Below are 23,342 nucleotides of genomic sequence, written 5' to 3'. Positions count from 1 at the left end.
AATCATGTGATAATATGTCACACGTGCTCTTAAAATTTTGAAAATTTAAATTGTTTTCGCCGAGATATTATTGTTCAGTTGTTTAGTTTAGGCTTAAGCTGAGCATCTTTACCGCCATGGATTGCAGAAGTGTATTCCTATTGTTGTTGATTGGCATTCCACAGTCATGGTGTCATCTGTGTCTTATATTCCCAGAACAGAGAGGGGCTATGGATATCACTAGGGTAAAGTTTTATAAATATAAGTGTATCTATTTTGATTTTTATTGGAATATAAGAGAACATGTTAAGCATAATTTGAGAAATATTAATATAAACAAAGTTGGCATGGAAGAAACAATCAATGACATACGTGTCGTTATATGACAGCAAAAATCGGAAAAAAAACTATTGTCTAAAAAAAAATTAGATTCGCATTAAGTCGACACATTATTTCAAAATGGACCTATAAGACTAGCAAAACTCTTTGAAGAAGAATCTGGCAAATGGGCACATTGACTTCAGTCCTAATAATTTTACCTTGTAATCAAATTCTTCCTTCAGAATGTCTTTTATATATTGCAATATATATATATATGCAATGATTACCCTGTCAAAAAACCTGGTACTGCTCCTTTGTTAGTTTTGAATACTGTTTGACACTTCTTTTTAATCATTTTCTGGAATCCTGATGAATTATTTTCGATTTTGAGAAACTTCAATTCAAATATACGGTACTTAAAATATTGGGTCAGGATCCCAGAAAATAATCTCAGTTTAGTATATAAAATAACAAATGTCTTTCATTTTAGAGTGGTAGTAGTACATGCTTCAGACATGGTGCTCCATGTGGAGGACAAGCACCTGAAACGCCGGGAGTCACTCCGTATATAGGCGGACAACAAATGTGGATTAAAATCCAACAGAACTTTAATCACTATGAAGTTGGGTTTCCAGGTAATTAACAATGCAACCCATTAAATCATTATACGACTTTAATCATTTTATCGAATATCGTCCATGTCATACTGCTAAACTCGGCGGAAAATATCATATCTATAGCGGCGTTTTGCATTTGCGCCGATCTGCATTTCATTTGCGCCGATTTTTCTTTCATTTGCGCCGATTTTTCTTTTCATTTGCGCCGATTTTTTTACAGGTAAATTCATCTTATTGTTCGCTGGCTTATTGTTCGCTAGCTTGTGTCTATTATTATTTACTACTAATTTGAAAACTATTAAAAAAAACTTTTTTAAGCTAAATTTTCAACCTCATCGGTAAAAGATAACCATAGATGGACTCGGCTATTATTTTTTATAGTCATATAGCTATTGATCTGTTTTGATTCTTATACATCCTTGACTTCCGATTAATGTTAATCAGAAAAGCGCTTTGAACGCAAGAAAATTGTCAAGTGGTATTTTTTTTTAATGCCCCACCTACGATAGTAGCGGGGTATTATGTTTTCTGGTCTGTATGTCCGTTCGTTCATTCGTTCGTCCGTTCGTTCGTTCGTCCGTCCGTCCGTCCGTCCGTCCGTCCGTCTTTCAGCTTCAGATTAAAGTTTTTGGTCAAGGTAGTTTTTGAAGAAGTTGAAGGTCAAATTGAAACTTAGTATACATGTTCCCTATAATATGATATTTCTATTTTCAATACCAAATTACAGTTTTCACGGTCCACTGAACATAGAAATGATAGTGCGAGTGGGGCATCCTTGTACTTGGGACACATTCTTGTCTGTTAAATTCTTGTTTTGTCTTGTGATGTACCAGTACATATTCAAATTGTAAACAGTTGACAATTTGCCTGAAACAATAACAATGTCTTATTTTGTTCGTAGGATATATGGATATTGCTATTGCTCCACTAAATAGCCTTGACTTCCAGATGTTGGCATTTACACCAGATTACTACGTGCATGCGCAGGATCATCAGAAGAATTTCACAACTATAGTGGTAAATCTGGGACTATTATACTAATAGTTAGTATAATAGTCCCAGGGTAAATATTGTTTAAATACAATAATTTTAAATCATATTAAAATCATACTAGCTTTCGATTACTTCAATTCCACAAAGTATTCACATGTTGAAAACCGTATATTGACATCTAGAATTGTAGATGTTTTAGTCGTTATATGTCCTATATTACTGTCCTATTGGCCTAGTCCTCACATTTTCTTTAAATTCAACAATTCAGTATATACATTAGTACTATTAAAGATATGCTTAACTGAATTAAGAATAAGCTGAAATGAGTTTAGCATATGCTGGAATAAATTCATATAAAACTATTATGACCTTGATTCCGAGACAACATAGCAGTTTTTATAGCTGACTATGTGGTATGGGCTTTGCTCATTGTTGAATGCCGTACGGTGACCTATAGTTGTTAATTTCTGTGTCATTTTAGCCTCTAGTGGAGAGATGTCTCATTTGCAATCATACCACATCTTCTTTTTTATATATTCATCTAACCCTAGGACTATTATTGTATAATATTCCCAGTTTAACCATTTGTCAAATGGAAGGTTAACTACTTTTAGTCCTACTAGGGTCGTATTTGGCTAGTAAAAATAGTTTATTCTATTATATTTATACCGTATGACATCTCTAACTCACCATTGGTGGATCCAGAACTTTTCATAAGGGGGGGGGGGGGCGCTGACTGAGCTAAGGGGGACCCACTCCAGTCATTGATCAGTGATTCCCTATATAATCAACCAAATTTTTCTCACGAAAGAGGGGGCGGGCACCCAGCCCTCTCCCCTCTCTCGCTAGATCCGCCTATGCTCGCTTACACGAAGATTTTTACAACTTGCCGATTCAAGACGTAATAATTAAAATATGTCTGACTTTTGATAATGTCTGTGAACGTTTAAATGTAATCTGTCACTTTATATACAGAAGTGATATATACTTAAGCGAGGCTACCTTATATGTTTTCTTTTTTTTAGTAGTTAGGTGGTTTTGGTTTTTTTTTTCTTTTACCTTTCATGCCTTTCCAAAAAATGTTGATGTTTCTTATCATTCTAGGAAGCATTTTTGGAGCAAACCGATTTCTCCCTTTCGATCAGATTGAGTGTCGTCATCGGCATTGTTTTATTACTGATTTTCTGGGAGAAAATTTTTGATAACATTACACTAAAAACAATGTGGATGACGACACTGATCAAAAGTAATTTCGACATAACAATTTTACATTTTATAGAAATTATTCGTAAAATTTATGTTCAATATTTTATCGAGGTAATTGAATGAGAAACTTGTTATAATGTGAAACCGAAATCTAAAAACTGCCAGTCTTTGCTGCTTATTGTTAAAAAAAAATAATATTGAAAAAATCACGTATATATTTAGATCTTCGGGGTCAGATTAAATTTGCTTAGTAACCTTATTTCAAAAGTGTCAATCTTCACTGCATATCAATCGATTCCTTTAAAATTTCACCGACTTTCTCTGATCTAGCTGCATATATAGACGGATAATAAGCATGTTACAGAGAGGTTATGATGGAAAGTTTACATATTTATTTCAATCTCAAAAACATAACTGCATAACAACATAGCAATGGAAATATAATTTCGAAGACTGATTTAAATGCGGAAACTAAAACAATCAAAATATAGGGTGCATTTCTTTCTAACCAAAATTTTGTAACCGTCGTGTGGCGTTGTCATAGTTTTTTAAACGCTACAAGAGTAGAAACAAATATATCGTTTAAACAGTGTTTACTGACCCTGTTTGAACTTTCAATAATGCATGCAGTGTTGTTGGTAAACAGACTTACATCCCAGCTCCTTTGTTCTAACAGGGGTGATCTGAGCCGGATCACCCCTACCAGATCACCCCAGTTTGGATTTCTTTGTTAGACTCATGTCATGCATGCTTTCCTTTGTTCTGTAACATTTTGGCGGGAATGTCAAATCCACTATAAAACTTATAATTAATTATACTGAAAAGACTATCTATCAAAATTCAAGTAGAAAAAATCCAGTGTATATACTGGGCTCTTTAGCATATAGCCATGACACATACCACTACACCAGGACGACTGGATAGGAACTTACAGTATAAGTGGGGCGACCTGTCAAACCTGTATTCAGTGGGGTTTAAACCCTTTTCGTTTATAAGTGAGTTTTCAGACTGGTTGTTCAATTTGATTTTACACTTTTTCATATTGGGGCGAGTCGGTAAACAAGAGTGGGGCATTTTTTTTTATAAAGTGGCGATATAGTGTGGGCCGATTGGCCAGTGGGGCGAGTTGACATTATTTGATATCTACTCATCGTGTTCGGGGGTCATTAAGGGTATACATCATATATAGTAATATATAAAGTATATTATAATGGATGTGTGGCGTTCTAAACTAGATTTTATGAATTGTAAATGGTTTTTCGTATATCTAAAACAGGTGAAATGTAAATTAGTTATCCCATTTTGATCTTACACTGACACACCGCGTCCTCGTGGGATAACTATTAATTATTACAAAGTTCAAACACAGGTCAACCAAATACATCGTTAAATCAGCTAATGTCACGTACGATGAACGACAAAATGTAGACGCATGTTTAGCGAGTGCATAGTTTGTCAAAGTTTATGTTAACTTTGAAAACGTAATTATGTAGAAACATGTGTGCGCTTAGCCGTTTGAGTCGTTTGTTTTAGAAAGAAATATACTCTAAAACAATTAAAATAAAGTGTTACAAAATAATAATTGTTTCATAACAGCGTGGACGTTTTGCCGGAAGCGGGGATTATGGATTAAAACATTTTTATTTCGCAAGTTTGTCAAGAGCTAGTCTTCCGGCAATTCATCACAGTGCTATGTGTCAAATTATCTTTTCTTTGTTGCGCAATGTTTTGACATACAGATGGATATAAATCTTTAATAATTAATATAAATGAAAGGATTACGATAAGGAATTGTAATGATAAGACAAATCATTAAGTATATATAAATAGATATCAATAAAAATCAACAGTAATAACTTTTGAACGACTGTGTGACAATTTTCGGGTCATAGTACAATGGAAAATTCGCAATGGACTATTGGCGGACGTCTCAAACATCATGCATCGATAAGGCCAGACAAAACTGCCTTTACCATACGTCCTGCTAAAGGCACAAGCGATGTGATCTCATCCAATGAGATTTATGAACAGAGCCTTTCATTTGCTGCGGGACTTTTCCAGAAAGGTTTACGTAAAGGTGACACAGTTGGAATATCTTTCTTTAACAGCAGACAGTGGCTTATTGCAACTTTTGGTTGTCAAATAATTGGTGCTATTCCTTTTCACTTCAAATATAGATCAGAGAACGGAAAGGAAGTTATACAAATCTTGCAAATTCTTGGAAATTGTACAGCAATCATTATAGATTCTAATGATGAGAAGACCAATAATAAATTTATTGAGGGGCTGGTAAACTCGACAAATGACAAGGAGAAAACAGTTCTGTCTCATCTGAAATGTGTCATTTGCGAGGGTTTAGAGAATGAACTTATCCAATGCATTAACTTTACCGATGTTTTAACATTGGGTTCCGAATTCGACAAGTCATGCCTTCCTGAAACTTTCCCAGACGATGTGATAATTTATCTAACAACTTCCGGATCAACTGGGTTACCGAAACTGGTACCGAAGACTCACATCCAGCTCCTTGATTATGGAGAAGGAGCTGTATTTGCATGTGGAATGACTGCAGATGATGTGTTTTTCAATGACCGACTTTTTGACTGGCTAGGTGGCTATCCCGTTGTATATTTAGTTAGTGGGTCCACCCATGTCACCTTATTAGACCAATTTACTATTGGAAGTTTTTCGGATATATGTGATTTTATGTGGCAAGTAATGGAGAGCGAAAAATGTACAGTTTCGAAAATGTTGCCATTGTTCATCTTCGAACTGTTAAAACGAGAGAACGCGACTTATCGATTAAGAATAATCGATACCAGTGGTCTACCTGTTCCTGCGAATTGTGCTGAAGTTCTAGGTAGATTTTGTGATGAGTTCGTTTCTCATTACGGTTCGTCAGAGATGAATTTCGTATCCTTTAAGCACGTCAAAAGTCAATCAGAATTTTCAGATTACTGTGTTGGCAAGCCTTTACCTTGGATTGAAATGAAAGTTGTAAATAAGAATGGAGAAACTGCTGAGAAAAACGAAGATGGAGAATTATTTGTTCGCAATAAGAAGAGTTTCAATGGCTACTTTGGAAATCAACACGAGACAGACAAATCTTTTGATGCAGACGGGTGGTTTCGAACCGACGATGTAGCTTATATGAACGAAAACAGCGAATATGTTGTACACGGTAGATGTTCTGACATTATTCTTTGTTATGGGGCTCCTTTAAAGCCGTCAAATATAGAAGCTGTTATGATGAAACATCCGGGTATTACTGAAGTGTGTGTTTTGCGGATGAGTGACCCGATATCATTTCAAAAACCCTGTGTATGTGTTGTTCCAAAAGATGACATTACGTTAACAGTAGATGAGCTAGAAGCATTCGCTCTAAAAGGTGCAATTAATTTGGAGACAATGTTAATAAAAACACAAAAGTATGTTATTTTTGAGAAATTTCCAAAAACTGTTACTGGTAAACCGAATCGAAAGGAAATTCTTGAAATAGCTGAGCAACGACTACAATTTTAGTACAGATATATGATGACAACGCCATACTTACGAAAATCTGGAAGTGGAAAAAAAATATGCATACCGGTATATAAATATAAGTATCGCATAAACATGATAAACCCACAAAAAAAATAGTATTAATTTTGTTAAATTGTTCTATCCATTTGGTGACAGAGTTGTATCTTTCCATTAGCAGTCTTCTAACTGTCTGATCCAGCACATTAGCCAAATTATACTTTGCATACAAACATGTTTTATTGAAAAAAAAAAAAATAGAGAATATTAGTTTTTAAGTTATTTAATTATAGTACGTTCTTATATTGTTATTCTTGGGTATTAAAAAAGTTTGTTTGGACATATATTTTCACAAGCTTTATATGATGATCATTCACAATATATACATATAAACAAAATACACCAGATTATTAAAGTAAGAAAATATAGCAACAGTTGGAAACAAAACCGTATAAAATAATGTTATGTTTTCAATTTCTTAAACTTTAAGTACATTTGAACTTTTTTTTATCTTGGCCATGCAATGTCCTCAAACTTTTCAAGATAAAATTGAGAAATGGGAATAGGGAATCTGCCAAAGAAAACAACCCGACCAAAGAGCAGAAAACAGATGAATGCCACCAATAGGTCTTCAACACAATGAAAAAGTCCCGCACCGGGTTTGTCTATAGTCCGAGTAAATTGTAAGGTCCTATCACAGTTATTTTTTGCCAAAGTGTGAAGAGGAACCTTGTGACTGAATATTTATCGCCAGCAAACATGTCTAACCCCCAGTACATTCAGAATGTGCATGTTTCAGAAACGATATTAGTGGTTGATGTTTGTTGCAATTGCTGTATACCATATTTGCTTATCGTTTATTGTTTTGTACATCAGGCCGTCAGTATTCTCTTAATTGTTTTACATTTGTGATTTTGGTACTTTTTATAGCTTACTATGCGGTATATGTTTTGCTCATTCTGGAGGGTCGTACCCACTGACCTATATTTGTTATTTCTGCTTCTGGATAGTTGTCTTATGGGCAACTGTGCCACATCTTCTTATCTGTATACTTACTTCATATCCTGATTTTGAAATAAAACGGAATAACAAATGGAAGTTTTTAACGACCTTCACTTGCACGGTCGGTAATTAAACAGACGACATCATGGACGCGATATACCAATTTATACAAAATATCTACTTACACATGGAAAACTCAAAAAGCGAAAGAAAGTCGATTGTATTGTTGTTTTCATTTGAAATTCACGTTGAAACCTTCGACTTATTGCAAAAATCTTCTTCAACCTGTTAGTTTAAGACGGCCACAAAACGGGTTTCCGTGAAATTATCTTTAGCGTTAGATACCGATCAGAATGTATATGTGCATAAAATATGTATATATATATCTCAATAACAAATCAAGAATACTGAAAATGTGTGTTAACGCATGCGGAAGAATATCTCAAAAACATTTTGCAACAAATGCAGGAAAATATGAATGCCTACTCAAGTTTAATCATCAGAATAGTAGAAAGAAAGATATACAAATAGACGAAAATTATATATAAATGTTATACAAATATATATATATATATATTAACAACACACCAGAGTAAATAAATTGATAACAAAGACATATCTACAATCTCTGCTGATAACAAATGATTATATCACTACATTGTCAATATAATAGTTAGTACGGTGAGTTTGAATTTCCTGTCATTTATATATTCATCCTCAACATAAGACAAGTGCTTGTGACCATCCACCAGAATTTTCGGTCATTCGATTTTCAGTACTTCAGTACTTTGATTAACTTTATCAAAGGCGCCTAAAAATGTAGGCGAAAGATCGTTTACAGTGCTATGCGCATGTAGCTGTCTAGCACCAAACAACATCTGTTTCATTTGCAGTGGTACCATTGTCAAAATATACTAACATGAAATATTTATTCATAGCTGGTTAATCTTTTCCTTAATCTGTACGCACTTTCATAATCATATTAAACTTGTAAATTTTGTACAATGGTAATTGTTACCTTTTCGAGAAGGCTACCTTCGGCTTTTATCTGCTCTTTGGTTGGGGTTGTTGTCTTTAAGACTTATTTCCCATCTCAATTTTATCAATATCAGATAATGTCATTAAAATCTGACAAGAAATGAAGGCATAAGAATGCTTACATGACTGGGCGTACGATTAAATAGAAAAGATATTTAACCCAGAAGTTATTCATGGGCCCGTTAATCATTGGTTGTCTTTTGTTGCTATTTATCATATTTGTTTTTCGTTTATTGTTTTGTAGGAATTTAGGCCCTTGTTTTTTTCATTTGCATTTGCCATGTATCGGGCCTTTCATCACTGACTTTACGGTATGGGTTTTGCTCGTTGTAGAAAGTCGAATGATCACATTTAGTTTCTTTAACCCTCATCATTTGATCTCTGGTGCATAATTGTCATATTGGCAATCATACAAATATGCACTAAAAAAATCAAAACACGCCTTTGCTTGCGTAAATTTTCCATTAATACTGACAAAAGTGAAAAACAAATGCCATGTATTCCTGATATTGTACATGCAGTTCTGAAGATTATTTTGGGTTAAACCTGGTTTCATAGCTGGCTCAACCTCCTACTTGCATAACAGATGTTTTATTTGGCCTTGCCTCCTCAGTCATGATCCATAGACAACCGTTCAATTGACTTAACCTTTCATATAGTTATAGCAATTTTTATGCCCCACCTACGATAGTAGAGGGGCATCATTCTAGTCTGTGGGTCCGTTCGCCCGTCTGTTCGACCGTCCGTTCGTTCGTTCCTCCCGCTTCAGGTTAAAGTTTTTGTTCAAGGTAGTTTTTGATGAAGTTGAAGTCCAATCAACTTGAAACTTAGTACACATATTCCCAATGATATGATCTTTCTAATTTTAATTTCACGGTCCCCTGAATATAGAAAATGATAGTGCAAAGTTCAGGTTAAAGTTTTGGTTCAAGTTTTTGGTCAAGGTAGTTTTTGATGAACATGAAGACACACCAACTTGAAACTTAGTACACATGTTCCCTATGATATGATCTTTCTAATTTTAATTCAAAATTAAAGTTTTGACCTAATTTCACGGTCAACTGAACATGGAAAATGTCTGTCTGTCTGTCTGTCTGTCTGTCCGTTCGTTCGTCTGTTCGTTCGTCCGTCTGTCCCGCTTCAGGTTAAAGTTTTTGGTCAAGGTAGTTTTTGATGAAGTTGAAGTCCAATCAACTTGAAACTTAGTACACATGTTCCTTATGATATGATCTTTCTAATTTTAAATCCAAATTAAACTTTTGACCCCAATTTCACGGTTCACTGAACATAGAAAATGAAAGTGCATGTTTCAGGTTAAAGTTTTTGGTCAAGGTAGTTTTTGATGAAATTGAAGTCCAGTCAACTTGAAACTTAGTACACATGTTCCCTTTGATATTATCTTTCTAATTTTAATGCCAATTATATTTTTTATCCAATTTCACGGTCCATTGAACATGGAAAATGATAGTGCGAGTGGGGCATTCGTGTACTTTGGACACATTCTTGTTTTTAAATAATTATATACAGGCACGTATTTTTATAAAAAAAATTATTCCAGTAAAAGAATCATTTCGTCTATAATTTCTAAGGATATAATATTTCTTACATTTTTAGCTCACCTGACCCAAACGGCCAAGTGAGCTTTTATCATCACTTGGCGTCCGTCGTCGTCGTCCGTCGTCGTTAACTTTTACCAAAAATCTTCTCTTCTGAAACAACTGGGCCAAAGGAGTAGGTTCGGTAAGACCCCTTTTTGGCCCCAAAATATAGCAGTTTTACAAAATTGTTAAAATGTAAACTTTTAGTTATTTATTGGACAGAAGAATGCTTCTTCTACATAAATATGGGCTGTTTTTGACAATACAATGCACATATATCGGGTACTAGCACCATTAAGTCATGCTAAATCACTGAAATCTTCACAATTCTAGCATTTTAGGTAAATTTTAGACGTTTTTCGTGTAAAACGAAAGTGGCCGCATTCGTGTTCATCCTTAATATTAAAATGTAAGTTGTATTTGATGATAATACATAACAGATATAAAGGTTGAGGATGAACACGGATGCGGCCACTTTCATTTTCGACAAAAACCATCTGAAAAGTGACATTTTTCGGCATATTTGGTAGATTTTTCATATTTCAGCTTGAATTGGGTCGTTTTTAATGACAAAATCAGTTAAAATCTTTCACATAAACTAATAGCATCAAATAAAATAGACAGTTAAGTGTTTAAAAAGTGGTCAAAATCTTTCGTCAGATGAACCTGAAATTTGAGGCCAAAATCGGTCCTTACCGGACCTACTCCTTTAACCAAACCTGGCCATAATCATCATTGGAGTATCTAGTGTAAAAATGTGTCCGGTGACCCAGCCAACCAACCAAGATGGTCGCCATGGCTAAAAATAGAACATAGGGGTAAAATGTAGATTTTGGCTTATAACTCTGAAACCAAGGCATTTAAAGCAAATCTGACATGGGGTAAAATTGTTTATCAAGTTGATATCTATCTGCCCGGAAATTTTCAGATGAATTGGACAACAGGTTGTTGGGTTGCTGCCCCTGAATTGGTAATTTTAAAGAAATTTTGAAGTTTTCGTTAATTTGGAAAATTTTTGTTTTTACAAAATATTTTCCTCTGTAACTAATTATAAAGGTCCAAGTTCATTACAGGTAGAGAAAATTGTAAGTAGCAAGAATGCTCAGTTAAGTACCTATAAACACATCACCATCACCAAAACACAATTTTGTCATGAATCCATCTGTGTCCTTTGTCTAATATGCACATAGACCAAGGTGAGCGACACAGGCTCTTAAGAGCCTTTAGTTTCGATAGTTTTCCATTTTTTCTTCTTCTTTATAGGTGCTGCCTAACATTGATTGTGACCACTGTGTGATTCGAGCCCGTTACAACCCTCATAAACCGGGAGAAACAATTTTCTATCAATGTGCTGATATCAAAATCAAGAAATCTGATGGATTAACGCAGACCCCACCAATGTCTCTTCCTCCATTGTCACAGAGCCTCGATCCGGAGTATAGAACTGTCAGAAAGAAGATGGATGTATTGAGACACAGAAACAGGTTTGGACCAAAAATGGACAAACAATATGTTTTTGGACTATCATATAACCCATTTGACAAAGCTATAGTAAATTTTATGAACATTTCGTTAACAACAGGTTACCCTAAATACTTCGACGGAGTCGATTTGATAATTATTGAATCTAAATTAAAAAATGATGTTACAAAGCGAAAATCTGTTACCAGGGAAACCGAAAAGATTTTTGGTTACATATGTGCCGCTATTGGTGCCATTAATTCAAGGGGGAATTATGTTGGACTATTTCATGACGAAAAATTGGACGATGACTTAGCATTCAACTTCATGGAAATAAGCCTACATGGGGGAAATACTGAGTTTTACCCAATAAAAAGTCTAAAAGCACCAATCAATGCCATTCTACCATATTCCAATGGAAGCTTCTATACTTTCTCAATTGCAGAGGGATCGGATGCCGGTAAGTAACGCTGTGTAGTATAATTCTGTTGTAATTATTGCTGATAAGAACACCTTGAATATTCACAGTTTCATCATTAAACAAACTGCTTATGGAAGCCGGATGCAGCAAATTTCGTGTTTGCACAATTTTGCCTCCGCTTTTACCAGAAATTGCTTAGTTTGCTGCTTCCAGCTTCTACAACTTTTACAATTATCCAAAACAACTTGTAATTTATTTGTCTTGAAATTTGGTTCAAATTGATCCACAAGCTAAAAAAAATAATTTGTCTAGTAGTCTGAATAACTTTTAATGATTTGGGGAAAAATTAAATGGAGAATCGTGAAATATATCTACAATACACCTTAGGTAGTACGTTTACTCTTTTAGATATATCTACATACTTTTTTTTTTATTTCACTTGTCCATTCTGGTTCTTAATTGCAGAACTTAAATATTGAGTGCATTGTCGTTCTCGATCTAAATTGTTGATACTTGATACAATCAATCCAATTAATCTATCAATCAATCGTTTGTCACTATTATGACACTAAGAACACATAGCGGTCCGTGTATATTGTGTGTTCTGGTTCTTATTGTATAAACAGAGCGCATGCATGATGTTGGTATTACATGATCCGCTTAATTCAGTTTTTATTACGGAGCGAGTCATTATCTTAGATGCTCATAAAAAATAACAAGATTGGTATTGGCAGGAAATGGCCACAGCATTTATTAACAGATATGATATATGTACTGTTATATGAAATGCAATTTGTGATATGATATATGTACTATTATATGAAATGCAATTTGTGATACATGTAGATATATGAACTAAAATTAACTGATAAAAATGCATATGTGTCTTTGAAAATGTTATATGATGATCGCCGAATATGTTTGAGGTGGCAGACCATATATGAAAAGGGGAAGTTCAAGATAAGCTATTAACCCTGGAAATCAGAGGCTAATGCTATCATACGATTACAATAAGTCTGTAAACTGCAAATATGTTATCTAAGCGCAGCGAAATCTGCCATAAATCAAGCGACTAACCCTGGATATCAGAAGTTATCGCTACCAACGCAAAGTTTAATAAAAATCAGAAAAAAAACAACAAACTAATAAATTTCTTTCCAAGTTATCCATTCAATTTCTATATGCATGCACGTCCACTCCTCGTCAAGGATTAAACTTTTTTCTTGAAAGACCGTCTCGTCATTAGAACTTTTGTACATCTTTCCACATAGAGTGATGATTTAATTGATGTAGTCTAGACAATACAATTCTGAAATAAACAAACAAAACCAAACAGCAGTATCTTCCGTAGGAATTGCATTCTACTAATAAATTAAAGGGAGGGTGGGCGGGTTTTAGAAGATAAATCTATGGCTAAAAAATGCGTCTGCTTTTCCTAAATGTCGACGTCAAAAAGGAGGATTATGGGTAAATCAATCACTTGCAAAGATCGATAATCCAACTAGAAACCAAATACTATTACTTGACGATGTAGTATAACGACGGACAGTGGTATGAGCACTACCGATAACTGATTTAAATTTTAGATTTTAAATCCTATTATCTTAGATGCTCATAAAAAATAACAAGATTGGTATTGGCAGGAAATGGCCACAGCATTTATTAACAGATATGATATATGTACTGTTATATGAAATGCAATTTGTGATATGATATATGTACTATTATATGAAATGCAATTTGTGATACATGTAGATATATGAACTAAAATTAACTGATAAAAATGCATATGTGTCTTTGAAAATGTTATATGATGATCGCCGAATATGTTTGAGGTGGCAGACCATATATGAAAAGGGGAAGTTCAAGATAAGCTATTAACCCTGGAAATCAGAGGCTAATGCTATCATACGATTACAATAAGTCTGTAAACTGCAAATATGTTATCTAAGCGCAGCGAAATCTGCCAAATTGGCGGTGCTGCGACAATTTTAGCCTATAGTTAAAATTTTCACAGAACCGTCAACCGCCAATAAAATTGGGGGGAGCTGCGCATAGCTGTGCCATTTCAAGCAAAATTTGATTAAAATAATTTTCTGATAAATGAATATGCCATTATATGATATAAATTGTAAATTAACAAGCAACTATTTGTATTATTTATAAAACAGCCCAATAATGTCGATATTTCGTTTAACTGTTCACTAAGAACATAGATAGGCAACTAAAAACTGTCAAATAGATATAGGAAGATGTGGTGTGAGTGCCAATGTGACAACTATCCATCCTAACAACAATTTAAAAAAAACGTAAACCATTATAGGTAAATGTAGGCCCCCAACACGGAGCCCTGGCCCACACCGAACAACAAGCTATAAATTGCCCCAAAATTACTAGTGCAAAACCATTCAAACGGGAAAACCAACGGTCTAATCTATATATATATATATAATGTAATGTTTGAAGACCGTCATTGCAGTCTTGGCAATAAAACTCGAGACCAAATCAATTTGTAACAGGCAAATCAATATATAACCTTGATATAAATTGAACTAGCTAATGATGAAAGTAACCTAGTTTGATATTTTAAATATATCATTTCCCAATGTGCACTGTAATATAGCTGTGAGGATCTTCCAATCTTCGCATTAGAATATTCTTCACCTTAGAGATAGTTAGCCATCGGTAAAAACAAACCTACCATCAAATTTTCACTTCCGACCTTTCAAAGCCAAATTACCTCCTCCCGGTCGTTGTCTTGGTTCCAAAATCACATTCTTAATATTGACGACCTAACAATCCAAACCCTTATAGGAGAATCGGCAACATACACACAATTAACTGGAAATTCGTATATGTAACGCAAATATGCACCCGCTTTCAAACGACCTAAATATTTTATTGGATAATCCATCACAACACAAGTTCTCTCCATATATAGATATATGAAGATGTGGTATGAGTGCCAAGAGACAAAAATCCATCCAAGTCACAATTTATAGAAGTAACCATTATAGGTCCATACCTATGTTGAATGAGTTCGACGAACAACGAGCATGTTTAATACCTAAAACATGTAGAGATCATATTTTGAGTATTGTAGAAAATTGGTATTTAGTCAAACTAGCTAACCATCAAAAGACAAAATAGCGGTCCACCTACTACAAGTCTATCTGGCAAATAGCAAAGCAATAAAAGCCACTGGACAAACACATTTGTCTAATTGCTCAGGAAGAATGTGTATAGTTGTATATTATTTTGAACTGTTTTACCTTCAGACAATCTGTGATCAACTGATAACGTGCCTTGCTATAATTTGCGTGTAAATTTGAACTATATTTATTTATTCAACTTTCAATAATGATACACAATGTACAGTGCATCATAAGCTTATTTGGCTGGCTGTATTACTTGTATATATGAATGTAATTGTTTGTTATAATTCAGGTTGCACTTTAATATTAAGATACTCTATTCTATAGTTAACCCTCTACCAAACTAATCGGTCTTAGATGAAACCAAATGAGTTTCTACATATTTCTTGTAAATTTTGACATCAGTCTTGTTTAATGCATGATTTGTAGACCATGTATTGCTCATATTTTTAACTGTCAACTCCCCAACCATACATAAAAAGACCACGACAAGCCCAGGAAAAACAGCCTGGAATATCGTAGCTTTCGTATGCAGAACTTCATATACCTGATAATATTGACAAATTACGATGCAATATCTCTCTTAAAAAGTCAACCTACTGTCCATCTGAAGCAACCCTGAACGCTCCAAACCAACGCTTACTGTAAATTTTTAGTAAAGTCTTCATAAACATTTAGCTTATTGTAAATGCTTAAGCCAGATCAAGCTGATCGATGTGTACGTATTGTTCAATTAGCAAATCCTAATTTAAAATATATGCAGTAAAAGCACAACGTCCTGCAAGGACATAAGCCATACATTGGCAAGACCAAAATCTTTCCCGAAACTGTTTAACAAATGTAAAGCCCGTGTAAACTTTTCGTACTATCTACTACCGAATTGTGTTTTTGAAAGTCTATTCCAGTTTCGAAATGACCATATGAAAGTTATGTGTGGTATGATAAATGCTTCCGGTCCAAATGTACGGGATCGGATCACCCAAAAACGAGACAGACAATCTGCAGCTGCATTACTTGAGCCTGGAATATACAACGCTCAAATCTGAAATTAATTACCATTAATAACAATACTAGAGGACGAATCAACATCCTTACTAACTTTGATATTTGCTTGTTAATCATCAAATATAGTGCTTGGTTTTAATATAATCTTAATAAATAATGATAAAAAAAAATGTTGCTAAATTGAGAGGTTAGAATTATCTTTTAACAAAAATTTTAATAAGATTAAAAGTATCTGATCCCAGTATAGCTCTTGATTGATTTTACATGATAGTAATACGAATTTACGTTTAATTCAGTTGTGTTTATTTGAGTCCACCCTTTATCCAATAGATGATACATCAGTTTGGATTCGAAATCAATGCAATCCAACTTCTATACAAAATTAAACATAAGATTAACATAACAAAAATTCTCAATTTGATATCTCTTTCAGATCAATTGTAATAGCATTTGCTAAAAATTCACTTCATATTTTGTCCAGTATACGAGTTCGTATTGACGAGATACTGCAACGAGTTGCTTACACGTGCCTTAAATCTCGGTCTAAACAGAGGCCTAGTTTGCTTAAATCTTACATTTTTGCCTGCCTTCAGGAAAACAGTCTTGTATGGGACACTGATCATAAGTGGGTGTTCCTCAAAGCAACTTAAACAAGAATGAGTATAAGCACATGAATGAACCCCGCATAAACCTTGGTAATTGAATGCGAAACATTTTAAGGACCCCATTCTTATTGCCATTACCAATACTAGACGGAGAATACATATTGAGTAGCCATAAGTCAGGGTCAACAACAGCCCAAGAACCAGCTGGATCCTGTGACATTCTGAGACGAAATTTTTCATCGTACGACTTCCATCCTAGTGCGCACCACTTAGCGCCTAGCCATATACTATGTATGTACTTGAGTAAATCTTGAAAAACAGTCGAGTGATCAGTAGTACAAAATATACTAATATAGACTAAAAAACGCATCTGTCCAGTTACCCAATGTACCTATTGTGTAAATTTCTGTTTTGTTGCTGTCTTGGTTGTATTCCGGGGGAGGGGGGTTACCGACTATTTTTTCAGGTATAACTGTGCCGACAGCACTTTCTAAATCATACCCGTTCTAACCAGAAAACGTTGCAAAACATAACCGTTCTAAACAGTAATATTGTAGAAAAAAATCACCTTCTAGACATGCTTAGAATGCGAAAATGTATACCCTGTTCTAGACACGCTTGTAAAATGTATACCTTAGTCTGGCCAGAGACCTTTATTTTCTAGACTAGTTCAGAAATATAAATCCTGTCACCAAACGTAAGCAAAAAACATACGTGTTTCAATATCCAGTATCCAATCTGTTCTTTTTAATTCAATTGTTTAAAAATTAAACCTGTTCCCGACAGCAGTGCAAGAAATAGCAACCCTGTTCTAATCAGCAAGACATGAAAATAAGGGGCCTGTTTCTGTGTCACATTCTTACATATAAAAATAAAGGAAGACCCCCCTTTTTTGGGGGGTATCACAAGTCCTGTGAAATAACGACTTTCTAATTATCCACAGAAGAGGCCTCTGAATAAGCTAATGGTAAGGCCAGATCAACATATTCGCCTGAAATGATTTAACTTATCGACATTTCTTGCAAGCTCATCATTGTCCTTAATACTACACGGAGATGAATTTTGAAAAACTGGAAATTACCTGATTATCATCAGCAGAACTAGAAGTAGCGGTCGTGAATACCGGAGCCATAGTAAGTCATAGACATAACCTCTGAACTGTGTAAAGTTGTTGCTACTGGACCCTCTATATATATGTTAACACTCGAATCTCCATCAATGTTTGAACGCAAAAAGTTTTCGTAGCCTATGTAGAACACATTGTCGCCTCTTCCTACCAGATACCTTGAGCATTTTAAACTGAAAAAGACATGCTATGATAAATTATGTAAATATGTACTATATGAACATATAAGAATTAAAACAATGCAAAAGAAAAAAAAAAAGAAAAAAAACAACGCATTTGCTGATTCTGCTGTGGCCGATCGTGTCTAAAAGCACGAGAACAAAAATATGAATATAAGATTTGCCAATGCCAATGGCCCATCCATCGTAAAGCAAACAATATTTTATTTTGTATTCAATAATCCAGCCATCTCAACTTTTAACGTGCGTCTCTAATCAACCAAAATAATGCTAAATTTAGATTTAGAAGTTTGCTCTAAATTTGAACTAAATTCAAATTGTCAAAATTGCATATCGGAAATAAAATTTAGAAATAATTCGATGTAGTAGAAATCTATTTTCTTCTCGGAATGACGACAAAACCTGACCATGCCGTCTTCTAAAAATCATAATTTGCCATGACCCTTCGACAATTGTATCCATCGAGTCAAAATAAACGACAATTAAATCATTGATAAATATTATTTGAAACAGCTTTAAAACAAATAAGGTTTTTAACAACTTATGTGTCAGATTGGTTCCGATTTTTTAGAAGATAAATCTATGGCTAAAAAATGCGTCTGCTTTTCCTAAATGTCGACGTCAAAAAAGAAGATAAATCTATGGCTAAAAAATGCGTCTGCTTTTCCTAAATGTCGACGTCAAAAAGGAGGATTATGGGTAAATCAATCACTTGCAAAGATCGATAATCCAACTAGAAACCAAATACTATTACTTGACGATGTAGTATAACGACGGACAGTGGTATGAGCACTACCGATAACTGATTTAAATTTTAGATTTTAAATCCTATTAAATTGGACAAAACATTAAAGATTGACTTAAAACTAATGCTTGAATAATGCGAACTCAATTAAACAACTGGGAATAGTGATGTGTTTTGAGAGTTTTGGAAGGGCTAGTGATTAATCATTATCTTAATATTAATGTACTATTTCGAAAAATAATGAATCGCTAATGCTGTGCTTGCACGACATATTGGAAACTCTTAAAGTATGTCAATGAGCAAACGAAACTTTGCAGTTCTAAAGAACATGATTTTTAACCAACTTTTACATTGAATCAAACAAAAAATATCAAATACATCTATTGCATGCAGCTTAAAATCTTATTAGGAAAGAAACAGCAGACCATAACACAAATTTTCATAGTATCTATATACTTTCAATTATTTTATTGCCATATAAATAAAAGAAAAAGATCTGTGATAAACACAACTACGGAAACCGTAAAAGGACACACAAAAAATAAGAAAATATTTTTTTCTAATTGGAGATCACGATAAAACATAACCGTTTTAACGAGATCTTTTATTATATCGAGATCTCGGATTATTATACCGTTATCTCGATTTATTATATCGTTATCTCGATAAAACGAAACTGTTATATCGAGATCTCAGATTATCATATCGTTATCTCGCCTTATTAGATCGAGATCTCGGATTATTAAATCGTTATCTCGGTTAAATATATCGAGATCTCGATAAAAATATATAGTTATCTCGATAAAACGAAACTGTAATTCTGAATTCTTCATTTTGATGTTATCTAACAAATATTCAAATTAATATCAGAAAAAAAAATTCAAAGCACTCTTTAAATTTTTAACTTAATTCATTCATTTAGTTTCGGAGAATAAACTAGTGGATTTCCCTAGATATTTTTAACAGACATTCCTTGGTTCAATGTATGGACGACATGAATACCAAAACATACATATAAATATTGAAATACTCAACGTTATCTTTTTTTCACGTTACCTTTGCTGTTTGTCATCCCATATTTTTATGTTTATTGTGCCGCAATGACTATTAGAGGGGTTACGGAGGACCTAAATGCCAAAATACGCGTGAAAATTATGAAAATAGCCAATTTTGAATAATGGAATGGATATTTGGAATAATGGAATGGACTACTGCGACCCTTCAGCCTCTAATTATAAATATACATTATACCTCATTCGAAAGCCTATTAATAGAGAAACAAAAGGTATATAGTCAATATGTCCCGCAACACATATTAGAGGAATAACGAAGGACTAAAAATAGAAATACGGGTGAACCTTATGTAATAGCTTATTTTGAATAATGGAATAAACTTCTGCGACCCGTCAGTCCCTAATTAAGGAATACTTTATAACGATATAATGATCCGAAATCTCGATATAACAATTTCGTTTTATCGAGATCACGATATATTTTTTATCGAGATCTCGGTAAAACGGTAATGTTTTATCGTGATCTCTTTCGGCTTTCGTACTAATGACTGTCTAATAAAGGAAACTGTATTTTTAATTTGACTATGAGATGTGGGGTTTAGTTTTGTTTTAAGATTTTAGCATGTCATTTTTAGCAGTATCATTCCACTCCGAATAAATTTTCATGGAGTCGACTTTTTTTTTATTTCTATAAAGGTTATATTTAGGGCATTTGAGAAAGAAGTGTTATTTGTTCTCTGTCTCATTACAGAATTTGCAGTACCTTTGATCTCTAGAGATCTTCAGATGTCTACCCTTTTCTTTAAAAAGAGTGTGTTAGCTTCTTATTATTTCATATATTCCATTTACTTTGTAGGAGACTATGCATTTGAATTAGGAACATTGATATTTCATCCCGACCATAAGGATTATGACCCATGGTATCAGTATACACCAATTGTAAAGACACAGGAGAATTTATATATAAACTTCCAGTGGGCAGAATATGATCCAATCAGACATTTGGTTTATGTTTTGATGGGAAATGAAAATTCACCAGATCGTTTACAAGCTAGATTGTATACCTTCAGTGCATTCAACACGTAAGTATTTTCTGGCTGTATATTTTCACATAAAATCTGATTTATTTATTTTAGTCCAAGGCAGGCTCATGGGGTATATTTTTGATGTGTTCATTTTGAAGTTTTATAACGGAATAAGGTCATTTTGCATTTGTTTGGTAACTCGAATTAACTCTATGTATGATAATCCAATGACATATACAGGCTATACAACCAGTAGAAACATAAAATTGATATTTTTCCTGAAGCAACTCATATTTTTTTTTCTTAAAAAAAGACCTCCTATCTAAATAAGCATACATAGTATATTGCATATATTTTTTTCTTCATTATTTCAGTTTGCAAGTCTTAAGGTTTCCTTGTGTAATTAGCGTCCTTACAGAGAATGGACTCACCTTAAATGATTCAATTGTTAAGTGTTTGTAGTGAAATTAGTTTAATTTTTGAAAAAAATTACCACTAGATTTTCCTTTTTTAGAAACCTTCTGTTTCAATTTCAGGTCAATTGTAATAACAAATATTGACGTAGATCAGTTTACATTTACATCGATGCACTTGGATAAAAGAACTGGTAAGCCTATATCTATTCATTTATTTATTATGAAACATTTTATTTGAATTAAATAAAATTGAAGTGAAACTTTTATGAAATAAACGGCTTAAAAGTTGTTTGAACCAAGGATTTGTGTAGTTCTATACAAATCCTTGTTTGGACACATTTATAATACTGTTTTGCACAAGTTGATTACTTAGTAGATGATTTTTAATATATTTCAACCAAAATAACACAATATTCTTCGTAAATATGCTTCACTCTGACACATATTCATAGTTTTATATTCTGTAAACCAGTCCTACAAATATCTTTACATCAATAGTTTGCTTCTCTATAATTATATGAAAGTCGCTATTCCAACCTTCAAACTTTTCTTTTAGGAAAGCTTTACGCAGTCTCGCCTGGACTTTTTTATTCAACGAATGTCCAGTGGCATTTGATAGAAGTCGATCCATTAACTGGCAAATCAGAAAGTGTTCTTCAGATTGCTTCATTTGGTAAGATCATATTTATTTGTTTATTCGTATTTAAAAAAAATGGTAGAAATGTAGAGATTTAAAACGAACGCACTTATTACTAAAATGATTGATGAATGTTTAATATAGCAAAAGTGTCATCAGGTATATCAAAGAGAGTCGAAAGATATCTAAGCGATATTCAAACTGACAAGTCGAAAACAAACTGACAATGTCATTGCAAAAGTGAAAAGAAAACTAATGACTGGGCAACAAATAACGGCAACAGTTGTATACCGCTGTTCGATAGTCATAAATCGATTAAGACACAAATAAATCCGGGTTACAAACTAAAACCGAGAGAAACACATCAACTGTAAGAAGAAAACAACGAAAAAACAAAAACACTGAAGTGAACAAAAAACAAACGACAATGCAACACACACAAAAACGAACTATAAGATAACAACTGCCATTTTCCTGACTTGGTACAGCAAATTTTAAGAAAAAATGGTGTGTTGAACCTGGTTTTATGGCTAGCCAAACCTCGCACTTTTATGGTAATGTTAAATATAGCAGGACAGGAATACAGTACAAACAAATGCAAGAACGTTCAGGACAGAGAAATACACAAATTAACAATACAATAGTACATTTCGACATGCTAACCACAGAATAAAAACGAACACGAAAACCACGTAGGACAACACATTAAACAGCATAACAGAACCAGTAACTGTCTTTCCCACGGTTTGGTAAAAAAACTCGAATATATGAGAAATGATAATTGAATTTTAAAGTGGTAGGCGAAATTTGGAACAGACATGTTACTCACGGTAGAGATCTCAGATTGGATCGTATATTACTGAACTCCTTATCTTCTGAATCAATCGGATTTTTTTCAGGTTCAATTATGACTTAAATTAAGATTCATCAGAAAACACAGAAAATGAATAAGCAAAAACATTAAAAAAATAGGAGTAAAAAATACTGAAAAAAAATTAATAGCTTAAATTCTCTGTTATTTTATACAGGCTATTTTGCACGATACTATGGAGGAAGTATTTTCAATGGTATAAGTCCTGAAGGTATTTTGTATCATGTCTTCAGACTAGCTGACACAGATGCTGACGTCATAGCTGCCATTGACATTACCAAGAAAACAGTTACATTCTCAGGAATAACAAATTTAAGAAGTGTCCATAACTTAGCGCTTGTGAACATGCCATGATAGATTAGTATAGTTATGTGTTTTGTAATTGATTTTATATAAATTTTGAAAGTTCA

General features: G+C 33.7%; 2 protein-coding genes across 2 annotated transcripts; both read left to right on the top strand.

The window, feature by feature from the left end:
* Positions 1-44: 44 nt before the first annotated feature.
* Positions 45-23,342, top strand: LOC139491144 (uncharacterized). Its single transcript, XM_071278558.1, has 8 exons — positions 45-224; positions 791-935; positions 1,819-1,934; positions 11,537-12,194; positions 20,840-21,065; positions 21,545-21,615; positions 21,981-22,097; positions 23,090-23,342. Exons 1-8 carry the CDS (start codon positions 117-119, stop codon positions 23,284-23,286), a joined length of 1,638 nt encoding a protein of 545 aa, XP_071134659.1. The 5' UTR covers positions 45-116; the 3' UTR covers positions 23,287-23,342.
* Positions 4,530-6,920, top strand: LOC139491145 (uncharacterized). Its single transcript, XM_071278559.1, has one exon. It carries the CDS (start codon positions 5,013-5,015, stop codon positions 6,636-6,638), a length of 1,626 nt encoding a protein of 541 aa, XP_071134660.1. The 5' UTR covers positions 4,530-5,012; the 3' UTR covers positions 6,639-6,920.

The sequence above is a fragment of the Mytilus edulis genome, chromosome 10, assembly GCF_963676685.1.
Source record: "Mytilus edulis chromosome 10, xbMytEdul2.2, whole genome shotgun sequence".
In the NCBI taxonomy this organism is placed as follows: domain Eukaryota; kingdom Metazoa; phylum Mollusca; class Bivalvia; order Mytilida; family Mytilidae; genus Mytilus; species Mytilus edulis.
The sequence above is the reverse complement of the archived record's forward strand: the minus strand, read 5'-3'. Positions and strand labels throughout refer to the sequence as shown.